General features: G+C 39.5%; 1 protein-coding gene and 1 pseudogene across 3 annotated transcripts in view; one reads left to right on the forward strand and one right to left on the reverse strand.

Annotated features, from left to right (window-relative positions):
* Nucleotides 1–6,149: 6,149 nt before the first annotated feature.
* The window catches only part of CWC27 (CWC27 spliceosome associated cyclophilin), a 250,746-nt gene continuing 236,450 nt past the window's right edge, over nt 6,150–20,445 (reverse strand). For 2 of the 3 annotated variants that reach the window (XM_045163649.1, XM_006074131.4), the window contains one exon: nt 6,150–6,589. In XM_045163649.1, the coding sequence (XP_045019584.1) occupies nt 6,427–6,589 (163 nt within the window). In that variant the 3' untranslated portion in view covers nt 6,150–6,426. The remainder of the gene's footprint in view (nt 6,590–20,445) is intronic. The other variant, XM_045163650.1, reaches the window with a different exon arrangement.
* On the forward strand, nt 11,762–14,302 carry LOC123330578 (annotated as a pseudogene).

Below are 20,445 nucleotides of genomic sequence, written 5' to 3' on the forward strand. Positions count from 1 at the left end.
AAGGAAGAGTGCTTAGGAGTTTGTAGCGCCATTGAATATAACTACAGTGGGAGACGTAGAGAAACTGAGCATGCGGGGTGGGGATGGGTTGCAATTTTAAAGTTGAGTGGGTCACTGTAGGCCATAATGAGAAAAGGGCCATTTGAGCAGACTTGAAGGAGATGTGGGAGTTGGGTGTGGAGGACAAGAGGTCAGGCGGAGGAACTGGCTAGTGCACAGCGCCCGAGAGGACCGCATCCCGCTCGTTGGATGCAGCACCGCACACATGGTGTGGTCAGTGCAGTGACGAGGAGGAGTGTACTAAGCGGGGAGTCAGAGACTGAGGGAGGGGATGGTGGTCCTCCAGAGCCTTGTAGGCCATTGTGAGGCTGTGGGTGTTACTGTGAGTGAAATGGGGAGACGCTGACAGAAGTTGTAACAATATGACTTATGTTTAAAAGGGTTCACTCGGCTGCTGTGTTGTTAATAACTTTAGGGAAACAAGGGTGGAAGCAGGGAGACTGGTTATGGTGCTGTTATGGTGTCCACACGAACGCTGATGGTCCCTTTGACCAGGGTCGGTAACAGTGGGAAGTGGTAAAAAAATGGTGAAATTCTGGGTATATGTCAATGGTTGAGCCAACAGATTATCATAACAGACTGGATACAGGGTGTGAGATGAAGACAGGAATCCAAACTATTTGGCCTGAGCAACTAGAAAAGTCTCACTGCCAATGGGGAAGATGGGGGAAAGTGCAGGAGAAGCAGATCCAGGGGAAGAAGGGCTCAGAGGTGTAGACAGGTTCAGCGTTGGACATGTTGGCTTGATGACACATGAAATCCACAAGATGGACATTAGGAAACTTCACTCCGAAATGGACCCACACCTCACATGCACAACTTTTCTAAATTAATTTAAAAATCACTAATTGAATTTCTTGGTTGCTTGGGAGATAGTACCCATTCTTAACTACTGTATTCATTTACACCAATAATATAATAAAAGTTTAGAGCAGAGATCACATTCCTCTTACCCTAAATAAAATACTTCCTCAAAAATTGCAAATTAAAGAACAATTTAATATCTGTAAAGCTTAATTTCTCATCTGTAAAATGGTAACAAGAGTTCGTACTTCCTCCATAGGGTTGTTTGTAAGAGTTAAATAAATTAATAAGGAAGAGTGCTTAGGAGTTTGCAGTGCCATTGAATATAACTACAGTGGGAGATGTAGAGAAACTGAGAAACACATAATACAAAAAAAAAAGGTAGTTCACAAATTTTAAATTTATTCATAAGCAGTGAGAACTAGCCATAGAATAGATACTACTTTAGAGTAGTCATTTATTTTCTATACATGATGCCTTTCATTTCAAATATGTTTTCAATACATGATGCCCTTTGTTTCAAATATATTCTTATTAAAGCATTTGAATAACAAAGCTCCAATTATATTAATCAGAAAACAAATGAGAAAATCACATAAGAGTTTTCTGCTCTCAAAATTATCCTGATTATTAAAAAGTACTGGAACTGCAGCAATGATTATCATTTCTGGCATCATGGAATGAGAAAACAACAATATTCTAAAAGATTAAGAACACCTTCTTTTTGACTGGTGCTGTGAAGAAAGCCTTCAGAAGATGTTCTTACTGATCAAGTAATGTGAATTAATATCATGATCTAACCTTAAAGGAATAATCCCCAGCAGATGTGGAATAGAGAGACCTGATTCCTGTCTGCATTTCATTTAGAAGCTGGTGTTCTCTCCAGGTAGGATTCTCCAACCTTAGCCCAAAATATCTTCCAAAAAATTTAAATGATGAATTTCTACATTATCACTTACAGAAAATAATTCAAAGAAATGTAATTACATTTCCTTCTCCCTCTCCCTTTATTCTGTGAGATTTGGACTAAATTGAGGCAAAAAGATGAGCAGAGGGAAAAATAAATGTGAGCCAAGTGACTTCAGAAAACTCTCTCAGCAGATAACCTAAAGATGCAAACTCTTCATGAAAAGTATAGGGTGCAGATGTTGCTACAGTTTAGAGCTTCACCAAATTGTCTGAAGTAATCACATAAAAGAGAAATACCCCTGAAGACTGTCATCTTGGAAAAAAGGTTAAAAACCTTTGTGAGTTCTTTAGGGCCAGCGCAAGAGTTACTGTAGAAGTTCTTGTTTAGCAATGAAACAGAATGGGAGAAATAACCAGTTGTAGCCGAGAGCTACCTTTGGTGGCCTGAAATCAGCCACGGTGAGAGTATTTACACCACAGAAGTTGGCAAATGATGCAAATCAGGGCTTTGCTTGCCTTCTGTTTTTTACGGAGCCAGTTAAGCAGCACACCATTGAAAACTGCCCAGGGATTAGCACAGCCCTTAGAACCTGTGACAAAGATGTTCGAGTATGGCTTTGCAAGGAAGATTTTGAGGAATAATGACTATTCTTTCCACAAGCATACCTCTTATGTGGACTTTTAATACTCGACTTGTTAATATTGTTTTATTTCTCTAGGAATTTGGATTTCATTGAATCCTTATTAGAAAGGATTTCTCTAAAATATGGCTCCTATTTCGCCTTAATTAAAAGCTAAAAGAATGGAGATAAAATATATATGGGACAGGAAACCCTCCTGGTTTCTAGGAAGCAGAAGTGGTATCGCAGGATAAACCGTAGTCACTGGAAAGGCGTCAAAGCCATAGAGACACCAGACCTCCCTGTTTTTTTTTTGTTTTTTTTTTTTTTTGTGAATGACGGTGTCAAAGAATGTAACCCCTCTTAACTTCTCTACACCCAGTATATACAAATTGCTTATATAGATACAACCCTCAATGGTAACTCACTTCACACATCCATTTTCTTTCTTGTTATCACCAAGATTAAACAGCATGTTGGGGCAATATTCTGCATTTATCTAACCTTTTCACTCAGGCCACAGTGATACAACAGCACAGGTTTATGTACCTCACACGTCAGATCCTATCAAGAGACTTGGTAGTGACAGTTGATAAGGACACCATAGTTTATTGAACTGGTTCTAAAAACAACAGCAGCAAACCACTTATCTCCTCACACTTTTTTAATGACCTTGTTCTATGGCGTCCCTGTTTTTAGAGGCAGCAGACGTATTACTGACTGCGTGGCCTCGGAGCATACAGAGAGCTGCGGGCATGTGATAATGTACATTTTGCTATTATATCATTAAGAATTCTAGAGATCTGCATTTCTTCAGTTACCTACTGAGAAAGGGGAGGTCTAGAGTGAATTTTAACTTTCACCTTGCCATAAGCTTTAACCAATGTGAAAAAAATGGCTTGTCAGGAAAATGAGGAAAAAAAAAATTGCTGGGAGTTGCTTTTGTCTCTGCTCTCTACAATGTCCAGCATCACCAAAGACAGGGAACAAGAAGGCTACCAGACTTCACTGTTTCAGGATAACACATCCCTAGAGGATGCATATAGAGAAAAATAAGCCCAAATAAATGTAAAACTAGAATGAACTATAAAGGCTAATTTTCTTACATATTTTCTCTTTTTTCTTTGAATTCATTTTTTTCTTTTTCTGCAATTCGCATGGCCCAAACAGACTCTTGAGAGTCCCTTGGACTGCAAGGCAATCCAACCAGTCCATTCTAAAGGAGATCAGTCCTGGGTGTTCTCTAGAAGGACTGATGCTAAAGCTGAAACTCCCGTACTTTGGCCACCTCATGTGAAGAGTTGACTCATTGGACAAGACCCTGATGCTGGGAGGGGCTGGGGGCAGGAGGAGAAGGGGACGACAGAGGATGAGATGGCTGGATGGCATCACCAACTCGATGGACGTGAGTTTGAGTGAACTCCTGGAGTTGGTGATGGACAGGGAGGCCTGGCGTGCTGTGATTCATGGGGTCTCAAAGAGTCGGACACGACTGAGCAACTGAACTGAACTGAAACATGTTCCTGTGACATTTCCAAAGATTTTGCTATAAGCACATTTAATATCATATATAACAGTTTAACCATGTTCTTAAGCTTTTCAAAATTGCTATTGCTATTATTTGGTTAAGTTCAAAGTCAGTTTTATTATCATGGTGAAATTCTGATTAGATTCTAATCTCTGTAGAATTTCAGATCTTTCTGCTCCTTGCAGCTAAAGCAACATAAGGAGCACTCAGCCAACCTGTTTTAATTCTGTCATTCAGTTCTCTTTTTCAGCCTATAAATACTAGTCTTCCGGTTGCACCCCAGAGACCTGAGGTTCCTTCTGTTTTGGAGACAAAACCACACTGTTTTAGGTGGACACAGTCTTGGAGGAATGATAGAGAAAACCTATGGGGGTACTTCAATACAAACAGATCTAGTGGTAATACTTTTCAACAGTAACCAACAGAGACTTCGTGAGCTGAGAAAAGAGCCTTTTGCTTTGTGAACCTCTGTAATACAACTGCTGTTACAGTGATGAGGGAAAGACAGGGCACATTTCCAAACACTGGCTTATTTTTTGGTGACTTTGCATCTATTTCCCAGAAAACTTTTGTCATATCCCTCTCCTCTTTGAAACTTTCTCCTACTTCTGTGCAAAAAAGAAAGGGATTGTCCTTCTGTCTTCTCACCCCAGGTTCTAGATATGATCATAAAGAATAAATTATGAAATATTCCCGGCATACCAAAATGTATAGAGAAAAATATAGCGAGGATTGACTACCCAACATCTATCTTAATTAAACATTACAAACCTAAGTGAATCTCCCTGTGTATTCCTTTTGCCTCCTTAGAGGTAAACACTATTTTTTTGTTTTTATACTTTTGCTACATGTGTACATCCATAAATAGTATATAATCGTGAGTTGCACATTTTACATTTTTATATGGGAGGTTTCCTTTTCCTCACATTATTTTTAAGAGAAACTAATACACAGAGGTCTGGTTTATTGATCTTTACTGCTTACAAAGTTTTCCACAGCATGGATATACAATAACTTATTTAGTCTTTGGTTGATACTTCAATGTATATTTAGTACAGTTCCCTTGAGCAGTGTGTGAGAATTTCTTTAGGGGGCAGACCTAGGATTTGAAATTTTGGATCACTGGATATGAACATGTTAAACTTCACTAGATATTGCCAGTCTCAAAGACTGGATCACCAGCAGTGAAGCTGGAAGGTTGTTTAACAAGCTCTCTATGATCAGAGTTTCACATTCAGTCTAGATGGGGGCAGTGGTGGTGGGTAGTACGGCAAGACTTTGCTTTTCTGACGTGGCCGTACGTGAGGCTGCTGCTGCCACAGCTGTAGTGTCTGGGACTATGTTGTTGAGGAACTGCTGTCAAGAAAGCCTGCGTGTGTGTGCCGAGTTGCTTCAGTTGTGTCCAACTCTGTGCAGCCCCAAGGCCTGTAGCCTGCCGGGCTCCTCTATGGAAAACCAGGCAAGAATACTGGAGTGGGTTGCCACGCCCTCCTCCGAGGGACCTTCCCGACCCAGGGATTCTGCCCGCATCTCTCTACATCTCCTGCTTTGGCAGGCACATTCTTTATCGCTTCTGCCACCTGGTAGCTTCATAAAGAAAGCCTATTGGGTTCCACTTCAAAAGAGAGAACTGATGAGACACTCTGAAAATACGTAGCTGGTAAGGTTTTATTAGGTAACTGAGCGTTAACCTGTGGTAATAATTTTGGCATTCAGATTGTAGAAGATATTGACTAAGTAGATAATATAGAGTAAATAGTCAGCATGACCGATTGTCATAAAAGGCTAAATTCTTAATGAGTTCTGTTGCCAGGATGGGGCCTCTGTACATGCTCCTGCTGTTGCTGTGCTGAGAAGGGCAGGTGGATGGTGTCAGGCCATGGTCTGCAGTGAGCTTGGCTGATATTACGTGGTGTGGTCGTGTCTTGACTGCATTAAGCCCAGGTACTGACCTAGACGCAGGTGTCAACGTTCACTTAGGGGTTCCTGAAGATTTAAGGCTAGTAAGTCTTACTGACTTGGCTATTTTTAGATATTTATATGCAAAACAAACCTACCAATCTTTATATTACATAATTTAACAATTATATTTCAAAGATAGCAGAATGCCAAGGAGGTTTCCCTTAAATATTCTTCCTGTAAAACTTTTATAAAAAAATCTTGAAAACAAAGGCTTCACAGATTTTAGGGTAAAAAGATACAAACAGGCTTGCGTGGTCTGCAGATGGTTAATATGTAAACTGGAAGGAAAGTGATTTTATTTCAGATTTAGTAATACAAAAGGTCAATTAGAAAAAAGAAAAAAACATATACCAGTAGCCAAAAGCATTTGCTTACATCATTCCACAATTTACATAAGAAGATAATTGCTTTTCAAAACCAGACAACAGGTTCAAAAATACTTCTTTTCACACCCTTAAGTGATGCTGTTGGGAACAATGGCTATTATAAGGCCATTTATTGTGGGCACATTTCCAGCGAGTTCTGGTTATCATTACTCTCATTTTATCTTCTTTCTTTTTTCTCTCTCATCAGCTTTTTGCTTTCTTCCCTCCTCCTTTTATTCACTGGATTCCGAGGATCATAGATTTCAAATGTGTCTGAGTCTTGCATGCTTGCATCTTTAACTTTTCTGCTTTTATCCTCAAACTGAAGTACATGCGACATCCTAGAGTGGGAGAGAGATGGTTAACTGATTTTGGCATAAGAACTGAAAGAAGTTCTACACTACACTTGTCTTGGCATAATGAACCAAAAGGCTACAAAACATCAAGATGGGTTTATTGTTTACTGGTGCTTAAACCACATGGAAACCAACTTCTCAGAAAACACTTAAATTTGAAAAACATGTCTGGAGTTTGTTTTGTTGGTTTGTATTTCTAGTAGTGAGTCTCTGTGCTTCAGACTTCACTTGAGGTTCCTTCTCTAATGGGAGGTTAAGAGTTCTACCCAGAAGTCTTCCTTCAACTAAACTCAGAGAACATTCTGTCAGCTTCCTTTAAAGAGCACACTCACTGAGCCAGAGTGAGCCAGATTGCAAAGCAAAACCCTGACAGTAAACCAGCCCTATCTGATTTGTTTTGTTTGCAGTAGTTAAATGGGTCAAGTAGGGAATGTGTTCAGAAAATTCCTGTTCAAATGGTGTTATGACTCCCTTTTCTGGGGAGTTGCTGAGTTTTAAAAAAAATTTGTACAAAAAGAAACTGAGCTTTGGGCACAGATCCATGAATTAATTTCCTCCTCTTACTGTTGATTACAACAAATCTAACCACCCTGCTTCCCTACTTTATCAAATGCTTACTGGTCTTAAGGTATCAACATGTGCTTGAATCCTAAGTGGTCATAAGTTGGCCATGCTTAGCGGCACAGAACTGTGTAAGTGATTAGCTCTGCCCCCATTAGGAGGTGTTGGGAATAAATAGGGAAGTCCCAAACCAGATTCTAGGGCAGCTGAATAAATTTGGAAAGAAAAAAGTTCAGTTTTTTGATATATAAGTAAAACTACTAAGGCTTCTTTTTCTCAATAGATATTTAAGCAATTTTTAAAACAGGCATACCCAGCACTTTTCTTTATCACAGCAGATATGGCTAAATTGCCTAAAGGATTAACACTCCCCACATGTCAGCTGTAACTTTCAGATGAAATCCAAATATTATAGTGATTTCTTTTTCCCTCTATAAGCAGACTGGGCGATAGGTACTAGCAGAAATTCCCACACCCTTTCTTCCTGCAGTACCACAAATGCAGGGTGAAGTTTACTTGTGTTAAGAATTCCCATGGATATACTTAGATTTTTGACGAATTCTAAAAAGATTTTGTGAGCAAAATGAAATGTTACAATATTAGTGATACTACAACTGCAAAGAATTCAGTAGGGTTGACTGTCACAAGTTGACAAGCTATATATTACCACCATTCACACCTCTTCTTTCCCAGAAAAGCTTATTAGAATGCAATGAGTACAAGTGATATTATTATATGGATGACCTAGAGTCTAATTTTGGAGACAGCAATGGCACCCCACTCCAGTACTCTTGCCTGGAAAATCCCATGGACGGAGGAGCCTGGTGGGCTGCAGTCCATGGGGTCACAAAGAGTTGGACAGGACTGAGTGACTTCACTTTCACTTTTCACTTTTATGCATTGGAGAAGGAAGTGGCAGCCCACTCCAGTGTTCTTGCCTGGAGAGTCCCAGGGACAGAGAAGCCTTGTAGGAGGCCGTCTATGTCGCACAGAGTCGGACACGACTGAAGCGACTTAGCAGCAGCAGCAGCAGCAGCAGAGTCTAATTTACTAACTGAAGTAAAGCACATTTGCATTTCTGTACTTTACTATTAATATATTATTTGCATTAGATTTCATAACAGAGTCACACATGAGAACTGCTGATTTTTTATACTTTCATGGCTTTAACCTTGGAAACAGCCTTATTTAGAAAGTGCATTATAGGATTATTGCTTATTAGATGGAATCCTCCGAGTATGATTTTCTTATGCTTTCAATGTTCTACACTCTTTAAGTATTAGCATCTGAGAATAAAACAATCCTGAACTCCTAGCAAAGGGCAATTAGCCATGGTAGCAAGGGACCATTAGAACCAGACTGAAGTGATCAAACAGGATTTAATCAATTAATGATGGCCTGTGTAGGCCAAAATGATCAGTGGTAACTCATTTCAGTAAATATACCTCTGAAAAGCCAAAAAATCAACGACAGCCTCATGCTTTTGAAAGTTGGCCAGTCAGTGGCAGAACCACACCAGTGAACATGCTTCAGAAAGCCCGCCAATCAGTCACCAGCAGTCTCTCCTTAATAGTGGTGCTTCGGAGGTTGTGATCAACCCTGAGACCATCCCCAACCCCAAAACTCTGCATAAGGTTTGCAACCTCCTTTGCTCAGAGACTGTGCCTAAAAGCAAGCTCATTCTTTCTTAATATGCTTTTTTTCCCCAGATGCTGAGAGGTGGTCTTTTTCTTTTTCTTTGATACTCCTTACAATCTATGCAGCATTCCCTACAGAGTGTGCTCTTCAGAACACTGCTGAGGACTAGGGTTACAAGTGTGGCAAGACTATCCTGTTACAGGTCCTTGTCACACGCTATGGGGAGCCCAGACCCTAAGACTATACTTTGCTAAGTACGCAGCAGCTTTCCAAATGACTTGGGCTGAGGCTAAGCCCAAACCAGAAAATAGCTGGAATCATATTCCCTTTAAAACAATTTTATTCGATACTCCTATATTAATATAAGAATACAAACCCCACTATCCTAGTTAACTTAATACCTTTCCATATATACATTCTTCTATTTTAAAAATTAGTCCTTTCTCTGCCCCAAAAGACAGATGGTGTTTTTTTTGTTTTTTTTTTTGTATTATCTACTTCTAGTAGGGGTTGTCCATGTTTCAAAAATGACTTTATCAGAATTTGTCAAGTAAAACCATTACAAGGCACCCTCCTTTCTATGTCATGAGAGAATCTTACAACTATTGAATTTAGTTGGCTTTGGTGTTAAGAAATAAAATCTAGACATGTGAATAATAATACCACAAGAGTCCACAAAAAGAAACAGATTTTCCTACAAATCTGAAAAAACAGAAAGCTGTAAATTAAAGTAGCTGTCATTTTCAACTGTTTGTTTCATACACCACTGCACTAAACAAGGCCAACATTTTGATTAATAACAAACCTAAATCCAGAGGAAAGAAGGGGCTATCAGCTTACAAACTACTTCAGCTTTAATATTATACTATTTAGCATGGCTGGTTACTCAGCAATAATATTTAATCTTTAATCAAAATAAAAACATAATCAAAATGCTTCTCCCATTTATCTTTCAACATGCTTTGGTCACTTCATTTTAAAAAGCAAAACAAAACAATTACTATGATTTTCAGCATAATAAACTCCTGACCTGTGTGCCTTCATAAATCACAGACTGCATGAATTGAAAGCATGCCCACATTTTACAGTCTCCTATGAGAATACACACGCAGACTTATTATACAGACTTAATTCAAGTACATAAGGTCTGGTAGTTTATAGCCCTGTATGTACTAATAACTCAATACTATCCACTCTGTGGCTGCTCATAGAATTGGGCCAACAAGAGCAGTCAAGTTTTTGGAATTACACACATCATTTACATATGAAAATTTTAGAGCTTGTTCAGCTGAAGGCAAAGACAAATATTTAGTTCTCATTAATTAATAATTTTACATAAGATCAGATTCTCAAGGAAGAACATTGACTTTAGTGTTATAGAAATGTGGAGGCTTTCCATTTCTACAGAGGCTGCGTCTGACAGGTGTATGGTCAGGCCCTTCAAGATGGTGGGTCTCTTGCTTTCGATATAGTCCCTGCTTTACCACGTGACCCATCTTCCCGCTCAACCCCAGAGCCTCAACAGTACCCACTGCATGTGTGCCCCCGTCCCAGGTAGTGACTGTTCTAGTGCCGAGAGCAGAACCACTCCACCAAGCGAGGCCATCAAAGGGGAGCGTCTTGCCCCCTTGGCGACTGTTAACCTGAGGGGCTGGCAGAGACTTGCTCCTCTGCTGGTTCTCCTGTTAACTGGTGAGCCAGTCTGACATCAGTTTCCCCTGTAAATGGTAACCTCCTTCTCCCCCTTGGTAGCTAAGACTGCTGCTGCCTCCTGCCTGCCATCTGCCCGTGGGGTAGGGTGTCACTCCACGACCTTGTGCTTCTGACTGGTAAGATTCCCTGTACAGTACATCTTGGATGACTTTGTCACTGTTTCCAGGTTCTTTCTTTGGTCTCACGGGTGGGCAACTAAAAAGCTCACAGGCCAGTGGGGTGCGGCCCACAAACAGGTAAGTTTATTTTTCTTTTTTGTATGAGACTGTGTGGAATTATAAACAGAAGTAAGCTAGTGACTCTTCAAAAGGGACCTGGACCCTGACCAAACTGACATCTGTTTTTAAAGCCTCTTATATAATTGTGAACTAGATTAAGGTGTGACAGCCGTTCACATTCGTTGGGAAACGAGAGGCCCTTATTCTCAGACAGAGAGTAAGGAGTATTACATCACAAAATTCCAGTGTTCACAACTCATTTCTGACTGAAATGCATTTATGTTTAATATAATGTAAACAGCTATCTTTTTCATTAGAAATTCTATAAACCACTCTTTCCCATTACCAAGTCTCCCTAACATAGGAAATCACCACCCTACCCTGAGATTGTTGTAGGTGTCTGTACTATTTCTCCTTTTTCTAACCTCCAAAGGTTCTAAAATAATCTTTCTTATGTTGTTGTTGCTTAGTCACTAAGTCATGTCCAACCTTTTTGCGGCCCCGTGGACTATATAGCCTGCCAGGCTCCTCTGCCCATGGGATTTCCCAGGCAAGAATACTGGAGTGGGTTGCCATTTCCTTCTCCAGGGGGTCTTCCCAATCTAGGGATCCAACCCATGTCTCCTGCATTGCAGGCAGATTCTTTACTGTTGAACCACCAGTGAAGCCCTAATCTTTCTTTTTTTTTTTTTTTTTTTACATTTTATTTTTTTAATTATTTTTTTTAAATTTTATATTTTTAAACTTTACAATATTGTATTGGTTTTGCCAAATATCGAAATGAATCTGCCACAGGTATACATGTGTTCCCCATCCTGAACCCTCCTCCCTCCTCCCTCTCCATACCATCCCTCTGGGTCGTCCCAGTGCACCAGCCCCAAGCATCCAGTATCGTGCATCGAACCTGGACTGGCGACTCATTTCATACATGATATTATACATGTTTCAATGCCATTCTCCCAAATCTTCCCACCCTCTCCCTCTCCCACAGAGTCCATAAGACTGTTCTATACATCAGTGTCTCTTTTGCTGTCTCATATACAAGGTTATTGTTACCATCTTTCTAAATTCCATACATATGTGTTAGTATACCGTATTGGTGTTTTTCTTTCTGGCTTACTTCACCTAATCTTTCTTATACATTTTCTTTATAGCATATCCTTTGACCAGAAACTATCAGCTATTGGATTCCACTGAAATACCTTAGCCTGACCTTAAAACCCTTGGACAATGGGATCTTCCTATCTCACCAACTTTATTTTGTTTCTTTCATCAACTTTTCACCCGCTTACTTGAGTTTGAACATCAGTTATTTCAGACAGTTTGTCTTTTTCACAGCTAAGTTCTCTCTCTCTGCTGGGAATCAAAGCCTTTAGATCCTCTGTACTGGCCAGGCCCTCTGGCTGGAACTGGCTGGTTTGCTAAACTAACACTTAACCTCCTTTCATGGGCAGGGACTGTTTTTTATTTCTATGATAAACTTCTAAATGTCTAACAGGTTCTGCAGAAAGTCTGGGGCTCCGCACAAGCCCACCTTTTTGTGATCTCTCATAGCTCGGCTCACATTGATGGCTGCTTTTCCACTGCTCTCAGATCAGTGATGGCTCGTTTTTATTCCATGCAGACTGTGGTGGGAGCATGTCTTACGTTCTTTCCCATTTCCTATGGTACGGTACCTAATGTAGGTACCTGTAGAACTAGACAGGATTTCTTTTAAAACAGTGTTCCTCAAAGTCTAATCCCAGAGTTCTGCAACAAACATAGGTTGCACATTACAATCACTTGGGTAGTTTTTAAAACTATCAATGCCAGACCTCGTCATCCCAGGATGAGGCCTCAGCCTCAGTAATCTAAAATTTTTTTTCCTGGTGATTTAAAAATACAGCCAAAGTTAAGACCACAGCATTAAGTTTAAGAACCTTTACATGTTCAGACTGATTGATTTCATCAGCCATTTGTTCTGGTCCCTTCAGAGAACATTAAGAACAGCTGGTTCCTGATGACAAACTACTCACATACTTAAAGAATCTTAAGTGACTTCTGAGCCTATTTTAACTGAATAATCTCAAGTGTATCATCCATTTCTTAAATATAGTGTGAGGGAACGGCAAGGAGCTATGCTGAATTATTCATTCAACAAACACTGGAGCCTTTTTATGTGTGACACCTAGTGTCAGACACTAGGGAAATAAAGCCGAACATGACCCAGGCTCTGCTCTCCTGAAGTGAACAGCCTGTTAGGGGAGATGAACATACTGGCACCAGAACAAATGTACGTTTTGGAACTGTTTGCAGAGTGTGAGGCAACAGTAAGAAGAGCATCGTCTTACATAGCAGTCTATGAAGAGCTTTCATGTGTCTGGTATTATCTTCACAATAACTATATGGGGTAGGTGGGAAATATGTTATTCACCCAATTTAACAGGCAACCTGAGAGATCTGTGGTCAAGAAACTTGTAGCTGATAAGTAGTTGACAGGATGCTTGATTGAATGTCTTTAGAGGTAACAAACGTTCATCTTGTGAAGAAGTATTTAACTTTAGGAATAAATAAAAAGTTGATTCAGTGCTAAATCTAGTGAACAGGGTAAAAAAAAACTCAGATCAAGTAGTGCTTATTTCAGAATACAATATTTTGAAAAGGCAGCTATGCAGGATAGAGGGGCGGGCTGGGCGCCGCGGCCGCGGCCATGGAGAAGCTGCGGCGGGTCCTGAGCAGCCAGGACGACAGGAGCAGGGCCTGAGCGCGCAGGTCCTCGATGCCTCGACGCTTAGTTTCAACACCAGGCTGAAGTGGTTTGCCGTATGCTTCGTCAGTGGCATCTTCTCCTCCATCCTTGGAACTGGATTGCTGTGGCTCCCTGGAGGCATAAAGCTTTTTGCAGTGTTTTATACTTTTGGAAATATTGCTGCATTAGCCAGTACATGCTTTTAATGGGACCCGTGAAACAACTGAAGAAAATGTTTGAATCAATGAGATTGCTTGCAACAGTTATGCTTTTGTGTTTCGTGCTCACCCTGTGCGCTGCTCTTTGGTGGCATAAGAAGGGGCTGGCCGTATTTTGCATTTTGCAGTTCCTGTCGATGACCTGGTATAGTCTGTTGTACATCCCATATGCAAGGGATGCAGTAATTAAGTGCTGTTCTCTCCTGAGCTGAAAGCTGTTTGAAAAGAAGGAAACTGTTTGAAAAGACCTTTTGAAAGCTGATGTTCTGTTTTTGGTGCGATGTCCTTTTCCTGATACAGTGATCACTCCAGAACAACTGCCCTGACCATCTAAGACCATTTTGTGTACTGATAAAACTACGTACCCATTAAACTGTTAAATGCTTGTGACAGTAATTTCATTATGTGCCATTAATATGCTCTGTCAGAGACGAGGAGATTTTAATCATTGCCAAGTGTAAATGATTTTTAGCCAGTTTTAAAATCTTTTTTCTAAACAGCATTTGAGATGTGAATATTTAAGGATAAACCTACGCTGCAAGATATATTCAGCTTTTTTGGTGGTTTTTAAGGGTCTACATTTTGAAAATATCTTTTTAAAATAAAAACTTTAAATGTGAAAGCTTTTACTTTAAGCTAAACCGCTTTATTGTATATAATAAAAAATAATATATAAATCTTCATAATTTTGAAATAAACCCACACTTGGAAAAAATAAAAAAAAGAAAAAAGAAAAGGCAGCTATGAAGAGCCAAGAATGATAATATGTGCAGCTCCCAGGCTGGCCTTTAATGCCATTAGAAAAGAGGTTCCCAAAACGTCTTGAGCCATATGAGAGCCTCTTTGGGAAAAGGCACTTCTCTGTGAGGTGAACATTTGCCTTTTTTTTTTTTTAAAGGGGGCAGTTAATTTTCACCGGAAGTTTTTATGCCTTTATTGCCTTTTCTCACTCTTCTCTGAAATTAGTCCCAATTTCTCCATAATCTTCCTAAAATGAGGACCTCCATTGGGCTGGAGGTCCAAGAGGAGCAAGAGCCCAGGACCCCGGCCTGACCCTGAGGGAGTGGATGTCTGCAGTGCCACAGGCCCCGGCTGACCCTGTAGGCCGGATGTCTGGCAGTCTCCTCTCAGCCATCCAAAGTCCTAAGGAGTGCCTTGTGATTGATGATATCCGGGAGGTCTTTTCTATTACATATATATTTTTCAAAAATCAGATTTAGCCACAAAAACTGCCCCGTTCCCACTGTCTAAACAATAAAACCCAAATTTCTTATGTAGCCTCGATGACCCAGCTTTTGTTCCTCTCTAAGCTACTATGTCATCTTCACATCTTACGCTCCAGACATCCCGAATTACTTTCTGTTCCTCTGCAGAACCTGCTCTCCTGCCTCCTTGCCACCTCTGTATGGTGATATACTTCTCTCCCTGCTTCAACTGAGGTATCATCCCTCTGAGAACCAGTCCATGATTCCTCTCCTGCTCTTTTTCAGGAGGGTTAAGGTCCTCTTCCAAGCCTTTCAGCCTCCCTCACTAGACTGAAGAAAGTCTGTTTTATTGACTTCTGTACCAGCACAGTCACCAAGACTTCACAAAAAGGATGCCCTCAATAAATGCTAAATAAACACGTTTCTGGATAGCCAGTAACCTCTAAAAACCTGGCTTTATTCACCTTTCTCCTTGAGTATTAAAAGGTAATTCCAAATTTTATAGCAATTACAGTTGACCCTTGAAGGTTTGAAAATCACAGTCCACTTATATGCAGATTTTTTGCAGATACTTTAGCACTGTCTGATCTGTAGTTGGCTGATTGTGCAGATATGGAGCCACTTATTTAGAGGAACCAGGTATGTGGAGGGCCAACTATAAATTATAAGTGGATTTTGAACTGTACGAAGGGTGGGTGCCTTAAACCTCCACATTGCTCAAGTTTTAACTGAATGTTTGTAAGCCTTTCACTTTTCCAGATTAAGTAACAGTTTCAGAAGTATAGGTATTAACTCTTCTTTAAATGTTTGATGGAATTCACCTGTGAAGCCGTCTGGTCCTGGACTTTTATTGGGAGTTTTAAAACCACAGATTCAATTTCAGTACCTGTAATTTGGTCTGTTCATATTCTATTTCTTCCTGGTTTAATCTTGGGAGATTGTACCTTTCTAAGAATTTGCCCATTTCTTCTAGATTGTCTATTTTATTTGCATATAGTTGGTTGTAGTAGTCATTTATGGTCCTTTGTATTACTTTGGTGGCAGTTATAACTTTTTTTCATTTCTAGTTTTGTTCATATGGTCCCTCTCCCTTTTTTTCTTCATGAGTCCGGCTAAAGGTTTATCAATATTATCTTTTCAAAGAACTGGTTTTTAGTTTTGTAAATCCTTTCTATTTTTTTAAGTTTCTACTTATTTCTGCTCTGATCTTTATGATTTATTTCCTTCTACTAACTTTGGGTTTCATTTGTTCTTTTTCTCCTTGCTTTAGGTGTGAGTTTAGGCTGGTTGGGAGTTTTCTTTGGTTTCTAAGGTAAGCTTGTGTTGCTGTAAACTTCACTCTTACAACTGCTTTTGCTGCATCCCCTAGGCTTTGGATCATCACGTTTTCATTTTCATTTGTCTCCAGGTATTTTTTGATTTCCTCTTTGATTTCTTCAATGCTCCATTGGTTGTTTAATAGGATATTGCTTAGCTTCCATATTTGCATTTTTTTTGCTTTTATTTCCTTATATAGTCAATTTTTAATCTCATAGCATTGTAGTCGGAAAAGATGCTTTATGATTTCAAGTTTCTTAAATTTTGACAATTTCCATGGCTACTGGTTGGATGTTTTGTAGGATGCCCCATCACTGAAATTTGTCTGATTCATCTCATGAGAAGACTGGGCTTTGAGTTACTGGGATAAAGACCAAGATGTAAAGTGCAATTATCATTACATCATATCAAGGGTACATACTATCAACATGATTTATAATGCTGATATTGACCATGACCACATTGCAGAGGTAGTACTTGTCAAATTTCTCCACTGTAATCTTTTTTTTTTCCTTCTTTCCATGTTGAGTTCTTTGGAAGCAAGTTCACTATATGCAGTCCACAGCAAGGAGTGAAGAGTTATACTTACCTACTCTTTTTATTAAAATTTTTGTTTTCTAACTTGTTATTTCAGAAAAACGGTTGATTTTTGTGTATTTATTTTATATCTGGTAATAATACTGATTGCTTAGGACTGCTGGTAGATAGCTTTGGATTTTCTTAGATCTGCAAGTAACTTGTTTTCCTCCATTTCGTTTTATAGATAAGCAACTGAAGAAAAGCTATTAAGATTATTTACCAAACTGAAGCCTGATTTCCAGTTCATGCCTAGAAATCTGTCTCATTATGTCCAATACTTTTACAGGTACTTTTGCTTCTATAAAAAAAAGAAAGACTAAAATAACTTGTTGAGGATTTAGGTAACTATGCTAACAAACATTTGGTACTTATTACAACTTTAAGAAAGTACAAGTAGTATAAAAATTGCAAACTTTTAGATTTGCATCAAATGAATTAAAACTAGTTATATTAGGAATAATGAAATTATCAACCACAGATATCACAAATCTTTTTCTTTGAGTCTCAGTTCATTTTGGACACTTAAAAATATAACAGGCATTTTTGTTTAAATATTGACATTTTCTTATGATTCTCAGTTCAGTTCAGTCACTCAGTCTGAAATAACAAGTTAGAAAACAAAAATTTTAATAAAAAGAGTAGGGAAGTAAACTCTTCACTCCTTGGTGTGGACTGCATATAGTGAATTTGCTTCCAAATGATTCAACATGGAAAGCAGGAAAAAAAAAAAAAGATTAACTTTACAGTGAAGAAATCTGACACAACTTTGTGACTTTGTGACCCCATGGACTGCAGTAGGCCAGGCTTCCCTGTCCATCACCAACTCCTAGAGCTTGCTCAAACTCATGTCTATCAAGTCAGTGATGCCATCCAATCATCTCATCCTCTGTCATCCCCTTCTCCTCCTGCCTTCAGTCTTTCCCAGCATCAGGGTCTTTTCCAATGAGTCATTTCTCCCCATCAGGTGGCCAAAGTATTGGAGTTTCAGCTTCAACATCAGTCCTTCCAATGAATGCCCAGGACTGATCTCCTTTAGGATGGACTGGTTGGATCTCCTTGCAGTCCAAGGGACTCTCAAGAGTCTTCAACACCACAGTTCAAAAGCATCAATTCTTCGGCACTCAGCTTTCTTTATAGTCCAACTCTCACATCCATACATGCTGGTGCTGCTAAATCGCTTCAGTCGTGCCCAACTCTGTGTGACCCCATTGACGGCATGACTACTGAAAAAACCATAGCTTTGACTAGACGGACCTTTGTTGGCCAAGACCAAGATGTAAAGTGCAATTATCATTACATCATATCAAGGGTACATACGATCAACATGATTTCTAGAATAAATTTAAAAACATTAATTGGATAATACTAATTAGATGCTTTCATTTCTGCATTTTAACTCCAAAATGTAAAATTAAAGTTAAAACCTTATGAATTTTTTATTTTTAGGATTTAGTGCCATCACTAGTTACAAACAACTTATGGCTCTCGTTTTCACAAATGTTCAAAGCTTCTATAGGGATTATTAAGAAGTTAAAGGGTTAAAAAGTACCAGTTTTTAAAGTATCTTTTTTCAGTATGAAGTATATAGAGATCATAGTAATTCATAGGAAGAGACAGACAAAACATAAATGAGTCCAAAGACCGAAGTATGTATGTTTAAAAAGAATTCCTGGAAAATGAGGTCACTAGCATTCTTTATGAACAGCAGAGCAGGATGGCACAAGACAGATGCCTGAGAAACAGAAAAGACTAAAAAGCAAAAAAACTAGGAGGAAAAAAATGTAAGAAAACTCAAAGAGGGGTAGAGAAACAGTGACTAAAGGAAGCATAGAAAAATGCAGATAGAAATGTCCAAAACTCAAGAGTTTTGGAAACTGACAGAGGAGGAAAAATAGGAATAAGCAAAATATAGTAAAACAGAACACTAGGTAAACCAAGCAAAGAGGAAAATAGACGCTGGCCTTTGAAAAAGAAAACAAGGATGAAAGCCAGTGGGTTTTCTTTTGCTGTTCATTGTTCACATGGGAAAACTTCCTTTGTTCTGAGTTTTGAATGAATATTAGTATTTCTCCTTTAGTTTAGAATTCTGAAAAGCTGGCTTTAAAAATGTATTTTGTTTCCTTTAGTTGAAAAAGAGAAATTCCACAATATTATAGAGTGTCTTTAATAAATACTGCATATTGTTGAGGCAAATATAAAATATGTAACTTTTAAAATATATTCAGCAACATGGGAAAGCAGTTTCTTGGCTTTCTGGACTATCTAGCATGCTTCACACTCAACAGGACACAGGTGGAAAGATTTAAGAGGCTTTCCAGAATAAATCTGTAATATGTATTTTTACACTTGCCATGAGATTTAACCAACTGCTCAGGCAGTAACTTTAAAAAAATTATTTAATTGTAGGGTAATTGCTTTACAATATTGTGTTGGCTTCTGCCATGCATCAACACGAAACAGCCACAGGTATACACACGTCCCTTCCTCTTGAATCTCCTTCCCACCCCATTCCACGCCTCTAGGTTGTCACAGAGCATCAGATTTGAGCTTCACCATCATAGAGCAAATTTCCACTGGCTATCTAATTTTTATCTATACATGTGATGATGTATATGTTTCAGTGCTCCTCTCTTAGTTCTTCTCACCGTCTCCTTCCCTGCCCTGTGTCCACAAATCTGTTGTCTATTGTCTTTGTCTCCAAGGCTGCCCTGCAGATAGTTCATCAGTACCATCTTTCTAGATTCCACAATGGGTACATATTCAGTTTTGTCTGACTCTGTGACCCTTTGGACTATAGCCTCTCAGGCTCCTCTGTCCATGGGATTTTCCAGGCAAGAATATTGGAGTGGGTTACCATTTCCTTCTACAGGGGATCTTCCTGACCCAGGGATTGAATCCATGTCTTTTATGTCTCCTGCATTGCAGGAGGATTCTTTACCTGCTGAGCCATTCCATACATATATATGTGTGTAACATTTCAGTATGTCTCTTTTTGACTTACTTCACTATGTATAATAGGATCTACGTTCATCCACCTCATTAGAACTGACTCAAATGCATTCCTTTTTATGGCTGGATAATATTCCATTATGTATATGTACCATAACTTCTTTATCCATTCCTCTGTCCATAGACATCCAGGTTGCTTCCAAGCACTATTGTAAATAGTGCTGCAATGAACACTGGGGTATATGTATCTTCTTCAATTATGGTTTCCTCAGGGTATATGCCCAGTAGTGGGACTGATGGATCATACGGTAGTTCCATTCAGTTCAGTTCAGTTCAGTTGCTCAGTCGTGTCCGACTCTGTGCGACCCCATGAATTGCAGCACGCCAGGCCTCCCTGTCCATCACCAACTCCCAGAGTTCACCCAAACTCATATCCATCGAGTCAGTGATGCCATCCAGCCATCTCATCCTCTGTCATCCCCTTCTCCTCCTGCCCCCAATCCCTCCCAGCATCAGAGTCTTTTCCAATGAGTCAACTCTTCGCATGAGGTGGCCAAAGTACTGGAGTTTCAGCTTTAGCATCAGTCCTTCCAAAGAAATCCCAGGGCTGATCTCCTTCAGAATGGACTGGTTGGATCTCCTTGCAGTCCAAGGGACTCTCAAGAGTCTTCTCCAACACCACAGTTCAAAAGCATCAATTCTTCAGCGCTCAGCC

The sequence above is a fragment of the Bubalus bubalis genome, chromosome 19, assembly GCF_019923935.1.
Source record: "Bubalus bubalis isolate 160015118507 breed Murrah chromosome 19, NDDB_SH_1, whole genome shotgun sequence".
In the NCBI taxonomy this organism is placed as follows: Eukaryota; Metazoa; Chordata; class Mammalia; order Artiodactyla; family Bovidae; genus Bubalus; species Bubalus bubalis.